General features: G+C 41.0%; 1 protein-coding gene across 4 annotated transcripts in view; it reads left to right on the forward strand.

Moving 5' to 3' along the window:
- MACROH2A2 (macroH2A.2 histone) overlaps positions 1–19,706 on the forward strand; it is a 35,946-nt gene extending 16,240 nt beyond the window's left edge. The window contains exons 4-10 of one of the 4 annotated variants that reach the window (XR_012159997.2): positions 177–374; positions 3,153–3,263; positions 5,142–5,241; positions 11,004–11,093; positions 14,545–14,719; positions 17,938–18,385; positions 19,036–19,118. Coding sequence is in view for 3 of the 4 variants with exons in the window: in XM_073353535.2 (XP_073209636.1) it covers positions 177–374; positions 3,153–3,263; positions 5,142–5,241; positions 11,004–11,093; positions 14,545–14,719; positions 17,938–18,070; positions 19,036–19,098 (870 nt within the window). In the remaining variant the exon portion in view is untranslated. Of the gene's footprint in view, positions 1–176; positions 375–3,152; positions 3,264–5,141; positions 5,242–11,003; positions 11,094–14,544; positions 14,720–17,295; positions 18,386–19,035 lie in introns of those variants that run through there. The other 3 variants (XM_073353535.2, XM_073353537.2, XM_073353536.2) reach the window with 3 other exon arrangements.

Here is a 19,706-nt window from a genome sequence, read left to right on the forward strand (position 1 = left end):
GTTACTTTTGTATGAGCATTACAGTACAAATTCAACAAATAGAATCAAATGCGTGTTTTAAATATAGTATACTCTGCTTGTGTATAGTGCAGTGTAGTCTGTGAGGACAGTTCTAGTCAAGAATGAGGGATTTTAATCAGATAAGTCATGCTTCTTTACACTGCCTCTCCCTGCAGTTGCTAAAAGGAGTGACCATTGCAAGTGGAGGGGTCCTGCCCAGAATTCAACCAGAGCTTCTTGCCAAAAAACGAGGTGCCAAAGGAAAATCTGAAACTATCCTTTCCCCGTCTCCTGAAAAGAGAGGGAGGAAATCCTTGGTGAGCAAGAAGAGTGGAAAGAAAGCAAAGGCTACCAAAGCCAGGGCACCCAAAAAGGTAAGCAGGAACTAGGTTTGGTGTTTTGGAAGGTGGGAGAGACTGGTTGAATGAAGAATGATACAGGGGAATAGGAGAAATTAGATGGTTTCCTTCCCATTGCTTATTAGTTGATTGGTGTCTTGTTTGTGACAACTGGAAGTGGGAGGTAGGGGTTGATAATGAGTGAGAAGTACATGGTCCAGGATTTTCTCTCAAAATAGCAAAAGTGAGTGGAGAAATGAGCCATCAGTTTATTTCCATAATGAGCTTCCAGAATCGTGGCAGACAGTGTTCAGAGGATACTTTTCAGGTACATTCACATTACCTTCTACGATACCTTCACAAAAACCTATGCAGTCACTAGGATCCTGCAACAGCTTTGTGGAAAGGATACTCTAGCATGTAAAATACACTTCCTCATCCCCCACCCTTATTTTTTCCACCCTCCTTCCCAAGAAGCCCAACAACAAAGCAGCAGACCATCACTACCCTCTAGCTGACAACTGTAAAGTTTTCAACCATACTACCATGACAGGATTTCTGGTTAAGATTTCCAGTGGTCAGAGAACTTGTCCTGACATGGGGTCTATACTTGGTGCTGAATAGGATGCATTATTTCAGCCGTTTGTAATTCTCTGAGTAATGTCTCTGCGTATTCACATCAGTCTCCATCTTCTCCTCTTACCTTTTGGTCTCTTGCTGGAGACATGATTTCAATGCTTTTTAAAAATATATATATATTTTTAATTGCAATTACATCTGTGAGAAGAATGAATGGGTTGGAGGTTAGACTGCTAAACTTTCCTTCACTCTCTAGGCCATGGGGACAAAGCTGTCCCGTATCCCCACCCAAAGTTTTTACCAAAAGTAGTCACCATGAGTGCACCTCTTTGTGTTAGAGTGCAGTGCTGCCAGAGATGCTTATTTCTAACACTCCTTGCAGACCACTAGTCTTTGCACACTGGTCACCTCTAGGGTCTTCTTTGGCTTGGTCTTCTCATCAAGTCACTTAGAAATTTAAAACCCATTCCAGGGTAGCAAAAGGGTGCAACAAAGGCCAAGTAAATCTTTAAACTAATAACTTTTCCTCCCCTCTTAGGATCCACTGAAGTGCTCTTACTGGACCTACCTCAGGGCCTCCCCCACAGAACCCTAATCTGCTTCTGCAGAGTTTTATCTTTGTTGCTTTTTGTCTAGCAAGTTTTTCCCTCCACTGACTCCTCTTTCTGGGGACTGTAGTTGCTTCCCTTAAGGATCTCCCTGCCAAGGCCCTAGTTTAAGTCTCTCCACCACAGGAGCCTGCCCTGCTCCCTGTATGTCTCGCAGCCTGCAGGAGAGTCCTGCCTTCTCTGCAGTCTCTCCCCTCTTGAGCTTCCTTAGTATGCTTATAAGGTCCAGGTATCTAGTGGATCATCACCTACCTCTGTCCCTGTCTAGCAGGAGGCTATCAGTCAATCACTCCACAAGCGGAGCACGTATTTAATTGGGTTTTTTTCCCCATTGCTAGCAGCTGAAGGGGATTCTGAGTTCCACCTAACTCAAAACATTACTCTTGCAGTCTCATTTGGTTTTTCTTTCCAAAACCTAATGAGACTACATACTCTGCATGTTAAGAGGTGTTTGAGATTTTGTTTGGATAGGACTAAGTCATTTAGGTCATCACTTAGACTTTTTGAAGCCTTGGGGGATAAATGTAAAGATAATGCCATTTCCGTACATCATCCGTTGAAATGGATGAGATTATGCACTTACATCTTAGCCAGAGTAACAGTACCTGAGAACTCTAGGGCTCCCTCTACAAAGGCTACAGTGGTATCAATTCATCCTTCTTTTATGCTTTCATCATAGAAAACTACTAGAGCTGCTCCCTGGAGTTCTGTTCACACCTTTATGCAGCACTGTGTTCTTGACTTGGCGCTTAGATCCAATACTTACTTTGCAATCCTTGTTTAATTAGGATTGCTCAGCTCGTCTTTGGGTTTGTACTGCTTGCCATACTGCCAGAGCTGGGAACATGCAGCGACCACCTCTAAGAAGAAAATAGAATTACTTAACAATAATTGTAGGTCTCAGAGTAATACCTCTACATATTCACATCACTAGCCACCTTCCCCTCTTACTCTAAATTCTACATTCTCAAAACTCTGGGGTTTAGCAGGAGGAGTTGAGGTGTTGATCTACTTGGCCTCTTACATCCTTTGGTCTGAATGTTCAGAGCCATGAAGGGCATGGTTTTTTTCCTAGAAGACTCCTGAAGCTAGGCTGCACCAAGGGGTGCATCCCACAAGTGTGAATTTGCAGGTGCAACACTCCTCAAAAACTACAGTTACTGGTGAGTAATTTTTCATCTAGGTCATCAGTTGTGTGATGGGTAATTGTGTGATAGAAGTGCCATTGGATTAAGATTTATTTTCAAATTCTAGTGGCTGCTCCCAGTTTTTCCATATAAATTAGAGCATTTAGCTATGTTATTTAGTTTGAATACTCAAATTAATGCAGCATAAGTAAAATAACAAAAACAAAAATCCTCAATATGCTGCAGACATATGTATGTACTACTAAACCTTACAGTACCACAAACCTCCACCGTGCTCCACCTTTAACTTTTACTATGTTTAGTAAATAGTAGGGAACTCTTCTAATACATAACTTTTGGGTAGTAAAAAGCTATGGTTTAGTTGTCATCCTGTGAAGTTTAGATGAAAAGGTTGTTGCTTTTATCTTTTGAAAGATTATAATCACAGCCTTCTTTTTCCTAACTGTTATTGCTTCATTTTGCCTTCTGTCCCCCAATAGAGCAAGCAGAAGGAGAATGAAAAAGAAGGGGCCTCAAATTCAACATCTGAGGATGGACCTGGGGATGGATTCACCATCCTGTCTTCTAAGAGCCTTGTTCCAGGACAGAAGGTAATAGAAGTCAGAGAACAGATGTTATATAGTAAAATATGATGGCACCATGGAGTCTAAAATCAGCAGAAGTATATTTCCCATCCTGCATGAACACAAGCTCTCGCCCAGCATTCTGGCTCAGTTGTTTGGGATTTAAAGATGGATCCAAACCCCACTGAAGTCAGTCGGTTTTGGATTAGGCCCTTATAAGATTTGTCTGCAGACTGACGGATTACAAGATCAAGACTGGATATTCTTTCTTCCTGGTGAGAGTGAAATGATGATTTGGGTCTCCCAGTATAGCTATGGGGGAAGAGGAGGGCCATGTTTAGTTAAGGCCTGGCTACGTTGCTTCTGGTTGTCTTAACAAACTATGTTTAATCTTCCAGCTAAAATGATTTCTAACAGTTTGGCTGCCCAGAATTCTAAAATGTTTCTAACAGGATTTTACCATGTCCACATTGTCCAGCTAAACTGTCTAACAAAACTCTCTCCTTCCTCTTTTTTTCGCATAGTGGTCAGGATTTTTTTTAGCTTCCTTAACCTCTTATTATCATTCTATTTGAAAGATACTGCATAATTTCTCACAGACTTAACTATGGAGATATCCTTCAAGCTTTTTCATTTTAAAGGGTATGATCTTTCAAAGAAAAATATATTTCATGAAATTTCTTCTGCAAATCCCCCCCCCGAAGGAGTTGCATGCCTGCCTTATGAATCTCAGAACCTTTTAAAAATATTCAATCATTGGAGCCATATGTATGCTTTGTCAGGGCCTCTTTGGCACTGATTCCATTTGAGATCAGCACCTACGGCTGTTGGCCTGGACCCCTTAGGCACAGGGACCATATGCAAGTCTTGTGCATTGGCACCAAGCCAATAGCACCTCTCCCAGGTTTCAGTACTCCAGTGTCAATTTGGTTTGATTCACCAGAAACTGGACATGTTGGCTCCCACTCCTTCAGATTCGTCAGTTCCTGCTAATCCAGTGCTTTAGCATATGAAGGGGTAGCCCCAATTTACAGATTGCATACCACAGCACATAAATCTGGCAGGTTCTTTTGGAGCAATAGTGTAGCTAAGTGGATGAGCCTTGGCTCTGCTCTGTTTGACATATGGGTCCTGTTCCCAATTCCACCAGATGTGACTTTGTGCAGCCTCCCATTTACTTCTGTAAAATGGGGAGGTCTCATACTTACCCTGCTACTAGAGTAGAGTTATTAGGCCTTGCTCAATAATAACAGTTGTGAAGTGCACAGAAGTCCACTCAGTGGAAATTGGTAAAAGTCACAGTTTTCTGGCTACCAGCCCCGCATATCTTCCCCAGACCAAAGGGCATTTTCAACAGAAGAAGAATCCATTGTGTATCATCCAGAAGTTCAGGTCTGTGTTTCTGCTTCAGAATGAAGTAGGGAGACTCAGTGAGGTTAGGGAGCATGCTCACTGCAAATGAAGTAGTCACAGAATTTAAGAGCAAGTCTCCAACAAACTCTACTTAATATGTGCAAATGGTGAGTTTCCAAAGCTTATAGAGCTGTAATGTCATTTTTTGTGTGATAATCTCAATATTTCTGTCGTCTTTTTTTTGTTGAGATTGAACAAAGAGAGAAATGAGACTGTAGAATCTGTAGAAGGGCTTTTTAAACTCTCATTAAGGCTTCAATTATTGGTTGTTTCCAGTTCTGTGATTGATGTGTGGGTGGGAATTAGGCCTGGTCTACTCTAAGAGCATATAAAAGTAAAGTTTAAAACTTGGAATCAGACAACTTGACTACAGTAAAATGAATGACCCATGAATAGTCATCTGGCTTCTCTTGTAGTAATTTGGTATGAAAATGATTTCACAGTTAAAATTATTAGTTTAATTCTTTCTACATTCTCATTCTCATCTTGCAGCTTTCTCTGACACAAAGTGACGTCAGCCATATTGGCTCCATGAAAGTAGAAGGCATTGTTCACCCAACAACTGCTGAAATAGACCTCAAGGAGGAAATAGGTAAGGCTCATTCGAAGCAGCAAAGGTAAATCTGGCATTGAACTGATATCTGGTCTACTGGCTGACTACTGAAATTGAATACTCTTTCATTTCTGTCCTGAAAACCAGGCTGGAACTGAGCAGATATTTGTTGGTACCTATTTGCAGCTAATCAGTGACTTGTTAATAATAGCCTACATACAGATGAGATGACAAATGCCATGATCAAAATAGTATAGGTGTGATATCTTATCATTCTCCCTTCCAAGTCAAGGCTTGTTAAATCTTCTGTGGTTCGTAGTATTAAGACTAAGGGTATGTCTATACATACAGTGCTGTAGCGGTGCAGGTGTATCGCATCTGGTGAAGATGCTCTATGCTGACGGGAGAGAGCTCTCCCATTGGCATAAAAAACCCACCTCTGCGAGTGGTATAAGCTACATTGGCAAGAGAAGCTCTTCCACCAGCATAGGGCTGTGCACATAAATGCTTATGTTGGTGTAACTTATGTTGCTCAAGGGGGTGAAATATTTACACCCCTGAGCGACATAAGTTATGCCAACACAGGCTGTAGTATAGACAGCCTAGCTGGTCCTTTATTACTGCCTTTCTTTCTCTTTTATTACTGCCTTTTAAAAGTTTTCATCTTTTTAGAATCCATGGCCGCTAACGCAGTTAAATAATCAATTGTTCTTCAAGTATTTTTCCTATGGGTGCTCCACCTCAGGTGTGCATGCACCTCTGTAGCCCTTGATCAGAGATTTTCAGTTAGCCGTGCCTGTCCAGCCCCTGCGCCCTATGCCTCCTCATGCTGACAACGAGGCTATAAAGGAGTGCGTGGATGAACTGCCCTCAGTTCCTTCTCAACTGCCTTGGTCTGAGATGTAGCCTTGATGTGTCCCCCTTGAGCATGCCTCAGTTTATCTTTCTTAGAATACTTAGTGTAGTTAGTTGTTAGTTTCTGTGTTATTATAATTAGTTAGTACAGTTAAGTAGGGAGAGGATCATTTCTCCTCTCTTTCCCTCTAGGGGACTTGTTTCCTCCTGGCAGGGCATTCCTGGCTTCTCTGGGCTTCAAACGCTGCCTCTCCTGCTCAGAGTCCATACCAGTGAGCGACTGTCCCTCTAAATACTTCCATTGCTTGGAGGAGTCCTACATCGCCAAGAAGTGCAACTTCCATCTTGCCCTCAAGCCCAGGGCAAGGAAGAACAAGGAGATTAAGATCAGACTGCTTATCATGGAGTGCTCCCTTCAACCACTGTCTGAGCCAGGTCAGGAGACTTCCAACCCCTCCCCCTCGGCACCTAGATCCAGTGCCTCTTCTAACTTGGCACAACCTTGTCCTAAGAAAGGGGAGATGTTGGAAGTGTCAGGGAAAACTTCCAAAAACAGGAGCACAGACTCTCATCTGAAGGAGCCAGCTCTGAAAAAGACCAGGTCTCTGAAGAGATCTACAGTCTCTGAAGCCTCAGCTTCTTGGCTTGGTACCATTGACTCAAAGGACTCCTCCTCCGATACCAGCGGGTCCGTGAAGTCCTGGACCTCCAAGGAACAAGACATTGTTCTGAGAAGACCTCATTACCATCTTTGAGCAAGGAGCATAGACACTTGGGACGGGAACCACTGGGTTTGGTCCCAGCCATTGGTACCTTTGCGTTCATCCCAGCTGTTATCTGTGTATTCTGTCCAGCCGTTGGTACCTATGCCTTCGACACCCTTGGCACCAAGCATGTAATATAGAGTCAGGTATCATTAGCATCAACTTTTGTACGCCCACCAATGATACCATCAGCAGCTCTGTCAATGCAGCTACTGCATTGGTACTGATCTCTTACTCAGTACCACAGGAGGAGGTATACAAGGGACCTCTCAATAATGGATGAGCGAGAGTCCCCACTCCTCATGGGTACTGAGCACCTGTGGGTGCTGAGACCCTGATCTCTGGATTACCGCCTCCAGTACTGCAAGACTTTACACCATTTTCTGTGAGTGTTACCCCATAGGAGTTGATGGAGGAAGATAAGGAAGACTTTCAGTTGGTCTCTTCTGTTTCTGTTCAGGATTCTCAGACATGTCTCTCCAGGAAGCCTTTGTCTGATAGCTTGCTATCAAGGGTGGTGGAACCAATCCTGCATGCCACACCCACTTCTATATGGGCTCCGCAGTGGGGAATATTGGCTGTCTGTTAACAGCAATTTGCCAGACCACTGGTACCATCTGATACGGAGGCCAGAGTTGTTCAGCTCTCCCATCCCCAACCTGTCCCCCCCCACAGGAAGAGACAATTGAGGAACAGGAGGCCAAGGTGAATAAGGAGGTTACCCCTCAAACATATATTTCGTCCTGGTCCCTGGATGAGGCCACCGGTCCTTGGGAGATGTTTTTCTTCTGTTTTGGAGGAGGGGACTGTTCTGTGCATTCCCTCCAATGCCACTGATATTAAGGGTGATGAACAAGATCAGATAGGACAGGGTTATCCTTACAGTGCTGACCTGGCTGAGACAAGCTTGGTACTCTTATCTGCTTCACCCATGTGCTCAGCTGTCATTCAAGCTCCCAACCATTCCTCATCTCCTGTCACAGGATGTGGGTCGCATGCTTCTTCCCACCCTAGAGGTTCTCTGCCTAAGAGCATGGCTCCTCGATGGTTCACAGGGTTATAATCCTCCTGCTCTTCAGAAGTACAGCCGGTATTACTGAATAGTAGAAAGACATTAATCTGTACTGCTTACCTGCAGAAATGGAAGACACTCTTCCATTTATGTTGTCACTGCCTTCTGTTTGAATCTGTGTCAGTTTCAGTCATCCTGGATTACCAGCTGGATCTAAAGAAATCAGGATGATCAGTTAGCTCAATTAAGGACCATTTGGCCTTAATATCAGCCTTTTAACCTCCAGTAAAAGGGTTCTCCATATTTGCTCACCCTGTGTCATCTAAGTTTGTAAGGGTTTGGGGAATTTCTATTCCCAGGTTCGAGACCGCATCCCAACATGGGACCTCAACCTGGTACTTAAATACCTTATGAGATCTCCATTTGAACCTATGGCAACCTGTTCGCTCTTGCATTTGTCTATGAAGACGGTCTTTTTAGTAGCCATCACGTTGGCCTGAAGGGTCAGGGAGATTGGAGCTTTGATGGTAGGCCCCCTGCCATCTCATGGCGTTCTTTAAGGACAAGATCTCTTCACGTCTATAAATTCTTGCCTGAAGTTCTACTGAAGTTCCATCTCCATCAGTCCATTCATCTGCCTGTGTTTTTCCCGAAGCCACATAGTTCCCTATAGGAATCCTGCTTACATACCTGGACGTTAGAAGGGCATTGGTGTTTTACTTAGATAGGACCAAGCAATTTAGAAAGTCATTGTTTCCTTTGGAGATAGCTCCAAGGAATCCTCAATTTCTAGTCAAGGACTACTGAAGTGGATTTCTGGATGTATTATTGCTTGTTATAAGGTTACCGGTGTTCATCCCCCCAGAGGGTTATAGCACATTCAACCAGATCACAAGCAATTTCTGTGGCACTACTGAAGAATGTACCAATATCTGAAATATGTAGAGCCACTACACAGGCTTCAATACATACATTTTTGAAACATTAGGCCCTGATCCAAGCTGTCAGATTCGAGACAGCACTTGGTTCTGCAGTCCTGTCTTCAGTTCTGGACTCTATTCTGAAATTCCCTCCTCCATTTAGGGATACTGCTCAGAAGTGGAGGACCGATAGGGACATTACTTGAGGATGAGGTTACTCACCTTGTGCAGTAACTGCGGTTCTTCAAGATGTGTCCCCCTATGAATGCTCCACTGCCTGCCCTCTGCCCTCTCTTCTTCAGACTGTTCCTTAAGGGATGTTTGGGTGGAGAAAGAACTCAGCATGGTTTGCCTACACACTCCTATATAGCCTTGGTGTTCAGCACGAGGACACATTGGGTGCATATGCATGCTGAACAGATGCTGTTAACTATAAATCTCCGATCAAGGGCATGAGCACCTGAAGTGAAATACCCATAAGGACACGCATCTTGAAGAACCGCAGTTACTGCACAAGGTGAGTAATCTCTTCATATATCCTTTTCTGTGTTACAATTATTTTGTATTTGCATTTGAAAAAACTCAGAAGGAAATGAAATGTATTCATAATACTTCTTATCATGTCTTTCACTGTAGATCTCACATGCTTTGTAAACATCAGTGTCTTAAGCCTTACACCACTCCTGTGAGATAAGGAGGTTCCATTTTATAAGTGCGGAATCTGAGGCACAGGGCAGTGAAGTTACTTGCCCGAGATCAGTTGCAGTCAGGATCCCAGAAATAGGCACAGGGTCAGGGCTTCATATAATCATTCAGCAAGGATTTCATCCCCACTGGCATCTCAACTGTTTGTTTATTTTATAAATTATTGCAGAAAAGTAATTGGATCAGTTAGCTTATTCTGGAAGTGCAATAAAATATAATTTCTGCTGGCACAGTTTTGCTGATTGTCCACTTTCTCCACCAGGGAACTGAAGTGAAGTTACACAGTAGAGATATTTCTGCCAGTAACCAATGTATCATCTTCTAAATTACTGAACCTGACTTGTAGGTTAGCAGTTTTGGGATATTCTTGGAAAATTCTTGCAAGGCACATTTTGTATTTTGATTAGAATTTTTTCATATACTGTGCACATCTTATTTATGATAGTTTCTAGCATGAGAGATCTGGTTCCCATGCTTTCATCCTTCTCAGGGCTATCTGAGAAGAAAGTACTGCAAACTCTACTATACACTTTTCTTTAAACCTGTACTACAAAAAAGATGGCATATTTTATAGAGAATAAAGTTCAGGTACTTCAAATAATGAAATACTAACTCACTGTACCAAAACCAGTAAAAAAAAAGTGTTACATGCTGTGTTATTTTCAAGAACTCAAATAATAAGCAGCCATGTTGGACAGTACAAAAAAAGAAAAGGAGGACTTGTGACACCTTAGAGAGAGACTACGGTGCCACAAGTACTCCTTTTCTTTTTGCGGATACAGACTAATACGGCTGCTACTCTGAAACCAGTACAAAAAAGCATACCTTAACTTCAAGATTTTAACAATAAGGTCATTCTGCTGGTATCTCATATTATCGGGAGATGATTTAATTTAATTATGCATATTAAGAACAATGATGGTCAAACGTAACTGGCATTTAGAAAAATTTAGCACGTTTAAACCTTTTGAATTTTCCATTCATGTATATCCTCTCACTTTTTCTTTATTATCATATCAGGAAAAAAATAGAGATGGCTTTCTGTTTGTGATATCAGAATCTCATTTTTACAATATATCCAGATATATCCATATATCCAAATGAACAGGCTTCGAAATTACAAAAATGCATTTTTAAAAAATTAAATACAACATTATTTCCTCTTGGTTGTTTATATACCAACCTCTTTTTGCTGAGTGAAGTAGGAAAGAGGAAATGTTTTAGTTTGTTCAAGGTGAAGAATACATGATCATTCCACATGGTTTAAACATACAGTGTTTATTTCATACATTTTTAGTTCACACATGTTAACAAACATTTATTCATTTGGTTCTTGTAAAATGCATAAATGTAAATAAAAATAAGTATTAATAAAAACAGGCAGTTTAGGGTTGATAAATAAATCCTGTTGATTAAGAGTGAATTAAGATAATACATGTATAATTTTTGTTCTTGAAACAATTTGCAGTTGTATTTTATTTTTAAAAGAAATACAGTTTGTTTTGTTTGTTTCAAATAAAAGCCTTTTGCTTTGTTTCCTTGCAGGCAAGGCCTTGGAAAAGGCTGGAGGGAAAGAATTTTTAGAAACAGTAAAGGAGCTCCGCAAATCACAAGGACCTTTGGAAGTTGCTGAAGGTAAAAAGGGTGCTATATTATCTTTTTGTATATGTCAGCTTTTTCTCCTCACAAATACTCATTCCTTTCTTCTGCCACTCTGATCTGTTCTTGGGCTAATCTAGGGCTTTGTCTACACTAGGAAATATTTTTTAAAAAATCTCTCTGGTAATGTAGAGGCTCCTATGCCTTCTTTCTAACTGGTGCTAGTACAGCGGACATACCTGGATGAAAGGGAGGGGGCTAGGATGTCCCTGTTCTGTGCCCATCATATGGCTTTGTTTTTTAGCCCCGTGGCAGTAGTTAGGCTGCCTTAATTTACACCAGAGGACCATTTCTGCCCATGTCAGCCCCAAGATTGGGGGAATGCAAAGGTGAGCTTTATGACCTTTGACCTATCCTGCACCCCCAGACTTGCACATTGTGTGTTCCTCAGCCATAGCTAAGGATCTAGCTCACAGTATAATATATTAAGTATAAAAAGAGCAGCAGTTTATAAGTTACCTTGTATTAAACCAATAATATTAGAACTAATAATCAAAGCAGAAGTTTTCTCTTACTGTACTTTAATTCTTTGAATATAATATAGATGTAAATCTTGTGATTATCTTTTTCCTTAAATTGCTATTCTCCCACCCCTGGCACAACGGCTATATGATAAAATATATAATTCTGAAAGAAATACTTGTGGAAATTTTAAAATATCTGTGGCAATGTATAGCTCTGAGCTTACTTTGTGGAGGTTGCATCTTACTTGTGAACAAAATTAACTGATTTATAGGGGTTGAAGATGGAAAAAAGATTATATACAATGTTCCCTACAATACATTTTCTAATACATTTGTCCAATCTAGTGTCTCAAAACCACAGAGACTGGATTCTTTAAATAGTCTCATTTTAAAAATCCCCCAAATAAATAGCCTAGTTTTAAAAGTCCCAAGCAAAGGGCCATCCACAACTACCCTTGAGAGACTTGCTACAATTTATTTTACCTCACTGTCACACTGAGTCTTAAACACTTTTGGAGTAAACTACTTTTTTACCCATTAGCATCAATGGAAAATAAATGGTCTTCATTCAGGTAACCTGTTGCCAGGGAAGATAACAACCCCAATGAAATGAATGTATTTTACCATTTGTGTTGTCACATGCTATGCTGGTATTTTTAAAATTGCCACTTTCATTATTTTAGATGCTAATGTATGATACTAAAAGTTTTTAAAATGGCTGGAGCTCTCCTGTAAATACTATGCTCCATCCCAAAGGTGACTGACTGTTTGTTAAGTGGTAGATCAGAAAATTCTTGTGTATATTTTAAGTAGCACCACTCATAGGTAACGTTTCTCAACATTTTCCATTATAATATGAGTAAGGAGTAGAGATGTTATTTTACCTCTGTTTTTGGCACTGTTGTGAATACTGTGTCTAGTTCTGGTGTCTGCAATTCAAGGATGTCGATAAATTGGAGGGTTTAGAGAAGAGCCATGAGAATAATTAAAAGATTAGCAAATGTGCCTTATACTGATACTCTCAAGGAGCTCAATGTATTTAGCTTAACAAAGAGAAAGTTAGGGGGTGACTTGATTACAGTGGATAAGTACCTGCATGGGGAACAAATATTTAATAATGGGATCTCTAATCTAGCAGAGATGGGAATAACACAATCCAATGGCTTGAAGTTGAAGCTGTACAAATTCAGACTGGAAATAAGGTGTACATTTTTAACAGTGAGAGTAATTAACCATTGAAACATCTTACCTAGGATCCTTGTGGATTCTCCATCACTGACCATTTTTAAATCCAGATTGGATGTTTTTCTAAAATATAGTTAAGGAATTATTTTGGGAAAGATTCATAGCCTGTGTTATAAAGGAGATCAGACTAGATGATAACAATGGTTTCATCTGGCCTTCTAATCTACAAATAAGACTCTGTTTTCAGTTGCTTACAACTTTGCCAAACTTTATCCATTTCCATGAAGTTGAGTGGGACCCTGGAGAATTGGATTCTATTGCAGCCTCTGCCACGAAGTTCCTATGTGATCCTGGGCGAGTCACTTAAACCAGACTTTTCATAGTTGAGCACTAATTGTATGTTCCTCGTTTTCTGGGTGGCCAATGTGAGACACCTGGTGACAGATTTGAAGAAGTGCTAAGCGCTCACAACTGCAACTGAAGTTGATTGGAACTGTACTTTCAACATATAAAGTGCTATCAAAATATTAAGTACTCTGAAAAATCACCTCCTTGGTGTCTCAAGATGGACATTCAAAACTGTTGGACACTTTTGGCCTTAAACTCTTTGTGCCTCTATTTCCCATATGTGAAATGGGAATAATAAAACTATCTAATCTCAGAGGGATGCTGTGAAGATAAATTCATTAAAAATCTGTGAAACATTCAGATATAATTGAGAGAGCACCATAGAAATGCCCATCAGAAAATTAATAATACTGTATTCAGTACAGAGTTTGAATGATGTGTGTTAAATAAGGCCTGAGACCACAGACTGAATGAGGATAAAGACAAATATTAAATAACTAACCATTCACTGAATGAGGCCCAGATCCTGTGGGAAAAGTATCTGATCATGTAATTAAACAACTGTATCTTAATGTATAGCACAAGGGGGGCAATTAAGGTTGCAAGTGCAACCTTAATTCTGGAACATATCCTGATTTTTGAGTGCTTGATTTTGCAGCCTTAATGTTCTTGTAACAGTTTTCTGGAGTGAACAATAATTAGTGTTGTGAGTGAAGTGCTTTGGGATGGAAGGTGTGATAATTATAAAATGATTATATTAGAACAGGGGTGGGCAAACTTTTTGGCCTGAGGGGTTGCAAAACTGTATGGAGGGCCAGGTAGGGCAGGCTGTGCCTCCCCAAACAGCCTGGCCCCTGCTCCCTATCCATCCCCTCCCACTTTCCGCCCCCTGACTGTCCCCATCAGAACCCCCAACCCATCCAAACCCCCCTGCTCCTTTTCCCCTGACTGCCCCCTCCTGGGACCCATGCCCCGGGACTCCACCCCCATCCAACCCCCCTGCTCCCTGTCCCCTGACTGCCCCAACTCCCTATCCACACCCCCACCCCTAACCGCCCCCCAGGATCCCACCCCCTATCCAACCTCCCCATCTCCTGACCGCCCTGCCCCATCCAACCGCTCCCTGCTCCCTGTCTACTGACTGCCCCCTGGAACCCACTGCCCCTAATCCAACCTCCCCGCCCCCTTACCATGCTGCTCAGAGCGGCAGGAGCTCACAGCCACACTGCCACACTCCCTGGCAGGAGCAGCAGGCCAGAGTGCTGGCGGTGCAGCAAGCTGAGGCTGTGGGGGAGCAGGGACAGCTGGGGAGGGGCCAGGGACTATCCTACCCAGCCGGGAGCTCAAAGGCCAGGCACGATGGTCCCGTGGGCCGTAGTTTGCCCACCTCTGTATTAGAAACTAATCATCGCCTTTTCTTTATGTATTAGCTGCCCTCAGCCAGTCCAGTGGACTAGCAGCAAAGTTTGTGATCCATTGTCACATCCCACAGTGGGGTTCAGACAAATGTGAAGAGCAACTTGAGGAGACTATTAAGAACTGCTTAACAGCTGCAGAAGACAAGAAGTTGAAGTCTGTGGCTTTCCCCCCTCTCCCCAGTGGCAGGTATGAATCTTTACCCAGAAGAGGCTGATATATTATTGCAAATTGACAGCATCTGTGGCAGGAAGGGGGATTATTATAGAGGCCAGATTCTACTTCCATTGAAGTCAGTGGCAAAACTCCAGTTGACTTCAGTGGTGCAGGTGAAGGCACAAAGTGCTCTTCTTGAGTAAAATGGTATGAAGTGTCATTTTTGCGTGAAGTTATCAATAAAAAAATCTTTATAATAAATTATGTAGAACATAATCTAATAAAAAGGAGATTCAAATCTAGTAGATCAAAAATTGGGCCTACCAACTATGCTTTGTGTTGTTGGTGAGTAATTCTTACTCTTTGGGCCTAATTTACAACTGCGTTACTTCAGTTTTATGCTACCTAATCTCACAATGGTGTTTCTCACTATAAAACTGTTAGCTTCAATGCCAGCATAACTTTAGACATAAATAATAGTGCACCAAGCACCTAGTCTGCTTGAGCATCCTGTGCCTGAGCAGTTTGATAGAAGAAGGTAAATTTTGGTTTGTTTATATAGGTTTTCCCAAGAGCACCCATTAAACCAGATAGTGGTTCAAAATCTTTTTTTAGATAAAAATTGTTTTGTGTTTAGAGTGTGATTCTGCTCTGAAAAGCAACTATAAAAATCATTGTGGGATTGCAGGTTTGTTTCCCAAAAATTTGTAGATCAAATATGCTTGGTTGACAAGTAAAAAGCAGTGTTTTGTTATTTTTTTAACTGCCTGCCCACTTACCACTTTGGAGTCTGTCAGTAACAAAGCTTATGCAAGCCGATTTAAGCCTTCAGTTACACTTATGCAACGCTGCTGGCTACAGCAGATGCCCTTAGTTACACTTGCACCATCTTTTATGTTTGAGTTCGTAGAGCTTTAAATGATTGGACCAAAGTAAACGATTTTGTTGGTTACTGACAAGAAGGAGTAGACGTTACCCTACTCTTTCTCATTGTGTTGGCTCTACTGTGTTAATAGGAATAAAAAAAGTAAAGAAAAGCTTATTTTTACTCCTAAAATGAGCAGATGTGTCTCTGAATGGACAGAAAGAGCTGATCTGATAAGTAATGTGCTATTTTTACATAATCACTTTTCAAACTAGGATCATATTTTTAAGGGCTCAGGATATAAGAGTAAATGGAAATGGAATAAAATTTTAATGCATGTGTTGTTTCATTCGCTGTTTCCATCCTTGGTTTGACTGTGTTTTAGTCCAAGTCAGGTTTGATAGGTCAACAGTGTTCTCTCTTTTTATTATTAAATTGTAGGTTTTAAAATAAATTTGATTTATAGTTTTCAAAATAGTGTAATCTCCATTGTGACCCTCTTCTTTAGAGTGCTTGTTCATTATATTCCATGCTTGGTGCACATGCACCCCATGCACTCAAGATTGGAGTTTTTGGCCAGTAGTGTCCATTGGGGCTGCACATGTGCCGACTGTCCTTGTGCTTCTGTCCTAAAGACATAAGGGGCGGAAGGGCCCAACTGCCACTTCTCACCATTCATGGCTGTGAGACGGAGCCCCCAGTGTCTCCCTCTCAATGTATCACTTGTTCCATAATCTCTAAATGTAATAGATATTTATTAGTGTTCATTAGGATAGTTAATGTTAGTTGGATAATTACCTGCTGGAACATTCTGAATAGGCTTTCTTTTATTGATAGTTTAGGAAGTTTTTATGTTCCTTCTTTATTATTTTCCTCACTGAGATCTTTTTCCTGTTAGTGGCACTTAGGGATATCTCATCGTAAATCACATGATTTTAAATATTGCCTCTTTTGTGAGACAGCAATTCCTGTCTCTGCTGATGTCTTTTTTGTTTGGGGAATCCCATATCTCCAGTAAATGCTTGGTGTACCAATCTTTTTCTAAAAGGACTTTAAAATCTAGGGAGGCAAATCTAAAAATGATTTTATTAGACTGCTCCATGGGACCAGCCTCTGATCTGGGCACAGCTGGACAAGTTCCATCATAATCCAGAAGTGCTCCAGTGAATTATGGATCCACTAGATTCGAGGCTCCATCTTCAGATTCCAGTAGGATGATTATTAAGTCCTCAGAGGAAAAGGAGCATTGCTGCTTTGCTAAAGTGAAAGGTAGATCCTCTCCGGGAACTTCTAAAAAGATGTCTAAGTCTACGTACTGCTCCCATTCAGAAGAGACTCCATAGCCCAAATTGGGTACTGTGGGAGCTTAGAGGGAGAATGGTGTGAGACTTTGGTATTGTATGGCAGCCCAAAGTTAGCTGCCTCAGGTACTCAGACTAGAGCATCAGAGGTTACTTGAGCACCGAGTGTCAACCGAGAATTGCTCCAAGTGAAAAGGACCCAAAATTCCTTGACTTATTTGGTCATGAGTGTTTCTCTACCATCTTACAATTCAGAAATTTGAATTATCAAGCATTGTTGGTTATGGTTTTTTGAACTAAAACAATTTTTTTGGATTTTACTGATAAACTACGTCAGGAAAGCAGAGAGGAAGTTAAATTTTTAGTTACAAAAGGAGACTTAATAGCTAGAACATCCTTACGGGCACCTCTAGGCGCTTCTGACCCTGCTTTGCAATCCACAGCAACACCAGAAATTATGGGATGGGCACCCTGGCTCCAAAGTTCTGGCAGACAACTGTGGAGAATCTTCTTTTTGAGGGCTCAGACCTTCTTAGCTTTAAGACTGTCGATGTGCTCCACACATGAAGAGATTCCCAAATCACACTTCACTGTCTTAGGATTCATATACCTGGTACTACGAGAAAACAAGTTCCTGAGTTCCCACCCAGGGTAGTTTCAGACTTCCATTTGAATCAAATGATCTGTCTGCCAGTATTCTTTCCCAAACCGCATTCTAATCAAGGAGTGTCTAGGTTGCACACTTTACATGTTTGCATGTCCTCAGCGATTTGCTTTCAAAGGACCACGGCCTTCAGAGCTTTCCCAAAATCATTTATAGCATTAGCTGAAAGAATGAAAAGGTCAACTGATTTCAGGCCAGTGTATGGGTTTCAGGGTGTATTAAGCTTTGTTATGAGTTAACTAGTTTAGAACTCCCAATTATATTAGAGCCCCCTCTACTAGGGCACAGCCAGCCTCTGCAATTCCTTGTAAATCATTCTCACTTTGGACATCTTTAAGGCAGCTACTTGGGATTTAGTACATAATTTTACCAACCATTACTCCATAGTGGAAGCATTGAGGTCTCATGCTTCCTTTGGCAGAGCTGTGCTGCAATCTTTATTTAAATGGACTCTGAGCACCCACCTCCACGCATCAGATCACTGCTTGGAAGTCAACAAGAATGGAATATACATGGACAAGCATTCGAAGAAGAAAAGTTACTTACCTTTACAGGTAACTGGAGTTCAAGATGTATTATTCATATGTATATTGCCTGACCCACCCTCCTTTCCCACTACTATGGAGTCCTATTGCACTGGGATTCTGCAGTGGTGAAGGAACTCAGTGGCGAAGGAACTGAGTGACGGTTGGGCCCACACCATCCTTTATGTCCTCCGTATGGGAGCATGAGAACATGCAGGGCACAGGCGCAGCCCCCACAGACACTGCTGGCCAAGACACCAATCTCACCTGCATAGGGAGCATGCACACCAAGAGTGGAATATATATGGACAAACCATCTCAAGTGAACTTCAGTTACTGAAAAAGGTAAGTAACTTTTACTTTCACTTACTCTTAAATTTGAGAATACATCCTGCTAAACAATCAAAGGAACTAGTCCTGAGAATTATATCCATACCAAGTTCCAGATTTCAAACATTTTTGCTGTAGTTTTGTTCAAAGGAATGTTAGGGATTTTTGCTGGCATTTTTTTAAGAGGAGGAGAGAGGGGGTGTTTGGGTTTGTTGTTTCACAGCAAGAAAATATTTTTTTCACTCCCCTTTGAGTGGGAGAGGAAAAGTTGCTTGAACTTCTATGTCTGGAAAAAAAAAAAATGTAGGCATAGACCATTGATGGAAAAGGTCAACCCTAAAAATGAACATTTCAGAAAGATGTATGAAAACAAGTGATAATTGAAACTGTTTTGCAACATTATAGTAACTGTTGTTGGCGAGTATAATAGTGTAATTGAGTTCATGTTGCGATGAGAACCTAGAGTTTTATTTCTTGACTTGTGTGTTTTATACTTGCAACTGGTGTTGCTTTAATGCAGGATTTCTCATGTAATAGTATATAAACACTCATTTTGAAAATGCGTTTTGTTCTTTTCAGTGTCATGAGTACAGTGTTTCCATGCACAATTAAAATGACTGAATTTGAGACTAACTTCCATCTTTTCCTTTGCTTCTGCTGCATAGAAACTGCTTCCCAAAACAGACCGCAGCCCAGGTGACTCTCAAAGCCATTTCCACCCATTTTGATGACGCTAGTTCTTCCTCCTTGAAGAACATTTACTTTCTGCTCTTTGACAGTGAGAGCATCGGAATCTACGTGCAAGAAATGGCCAAGCTAGACACCAAGTAGCTATGACAGCCAAATGAAGCTTTATTTTTCAACATAAATTTGAGTAGCATTAAAGAATTAGAGGTGGGTTTTATTTTTAAAATGTGGTGAAGAGGGGGAATGTTAGTAGTTTGATGTTTTGTGACTTAATGGAGAGCTTTGCTATGAAGGAGAGGGTTTAGTCTGTGATTAATTCTTGCTAATAGATACCCCCTACCATTTTATATCACCTTCAAGAAATCTTGAGTAGTTAATTTGCCAGCTCTCTTCAAAAGTTTGTTTAAATATGTCTTGCTTTTTTAGTTTAGGACTCATTTTAGATTTGTAGCTTTGAATTTTACACACACACAATTCTTTGTTCCCCTTTCTTTTTTTGAGGGTGGATGGCAAAATGTTAATTTTTTTTTTGTCTACATTCCATGTTGGAGAGAGAATTTTAAAGATGTACTAGGACCTTCTATTTTGTTTTACCCCATAATAATCTCTGTAATTACTGAGAATATTTCATCTTTGTTTTTTGTTTTAT

This window comes from Lepidochelys kempii, chromosome 7 (assembly GCF_965140285.1).
Source record: "Lepidochelys kempii isolate rLepKem1 chromosome 7, rLepKem1.hap1, whole genome shotgun sequence".
Classification (NCBI taxonomy): Eukaryota; Metazoa; Chordata; order Testudines; family Cheloniidae; genus Lepidochelys; species Lepidochelys kempii.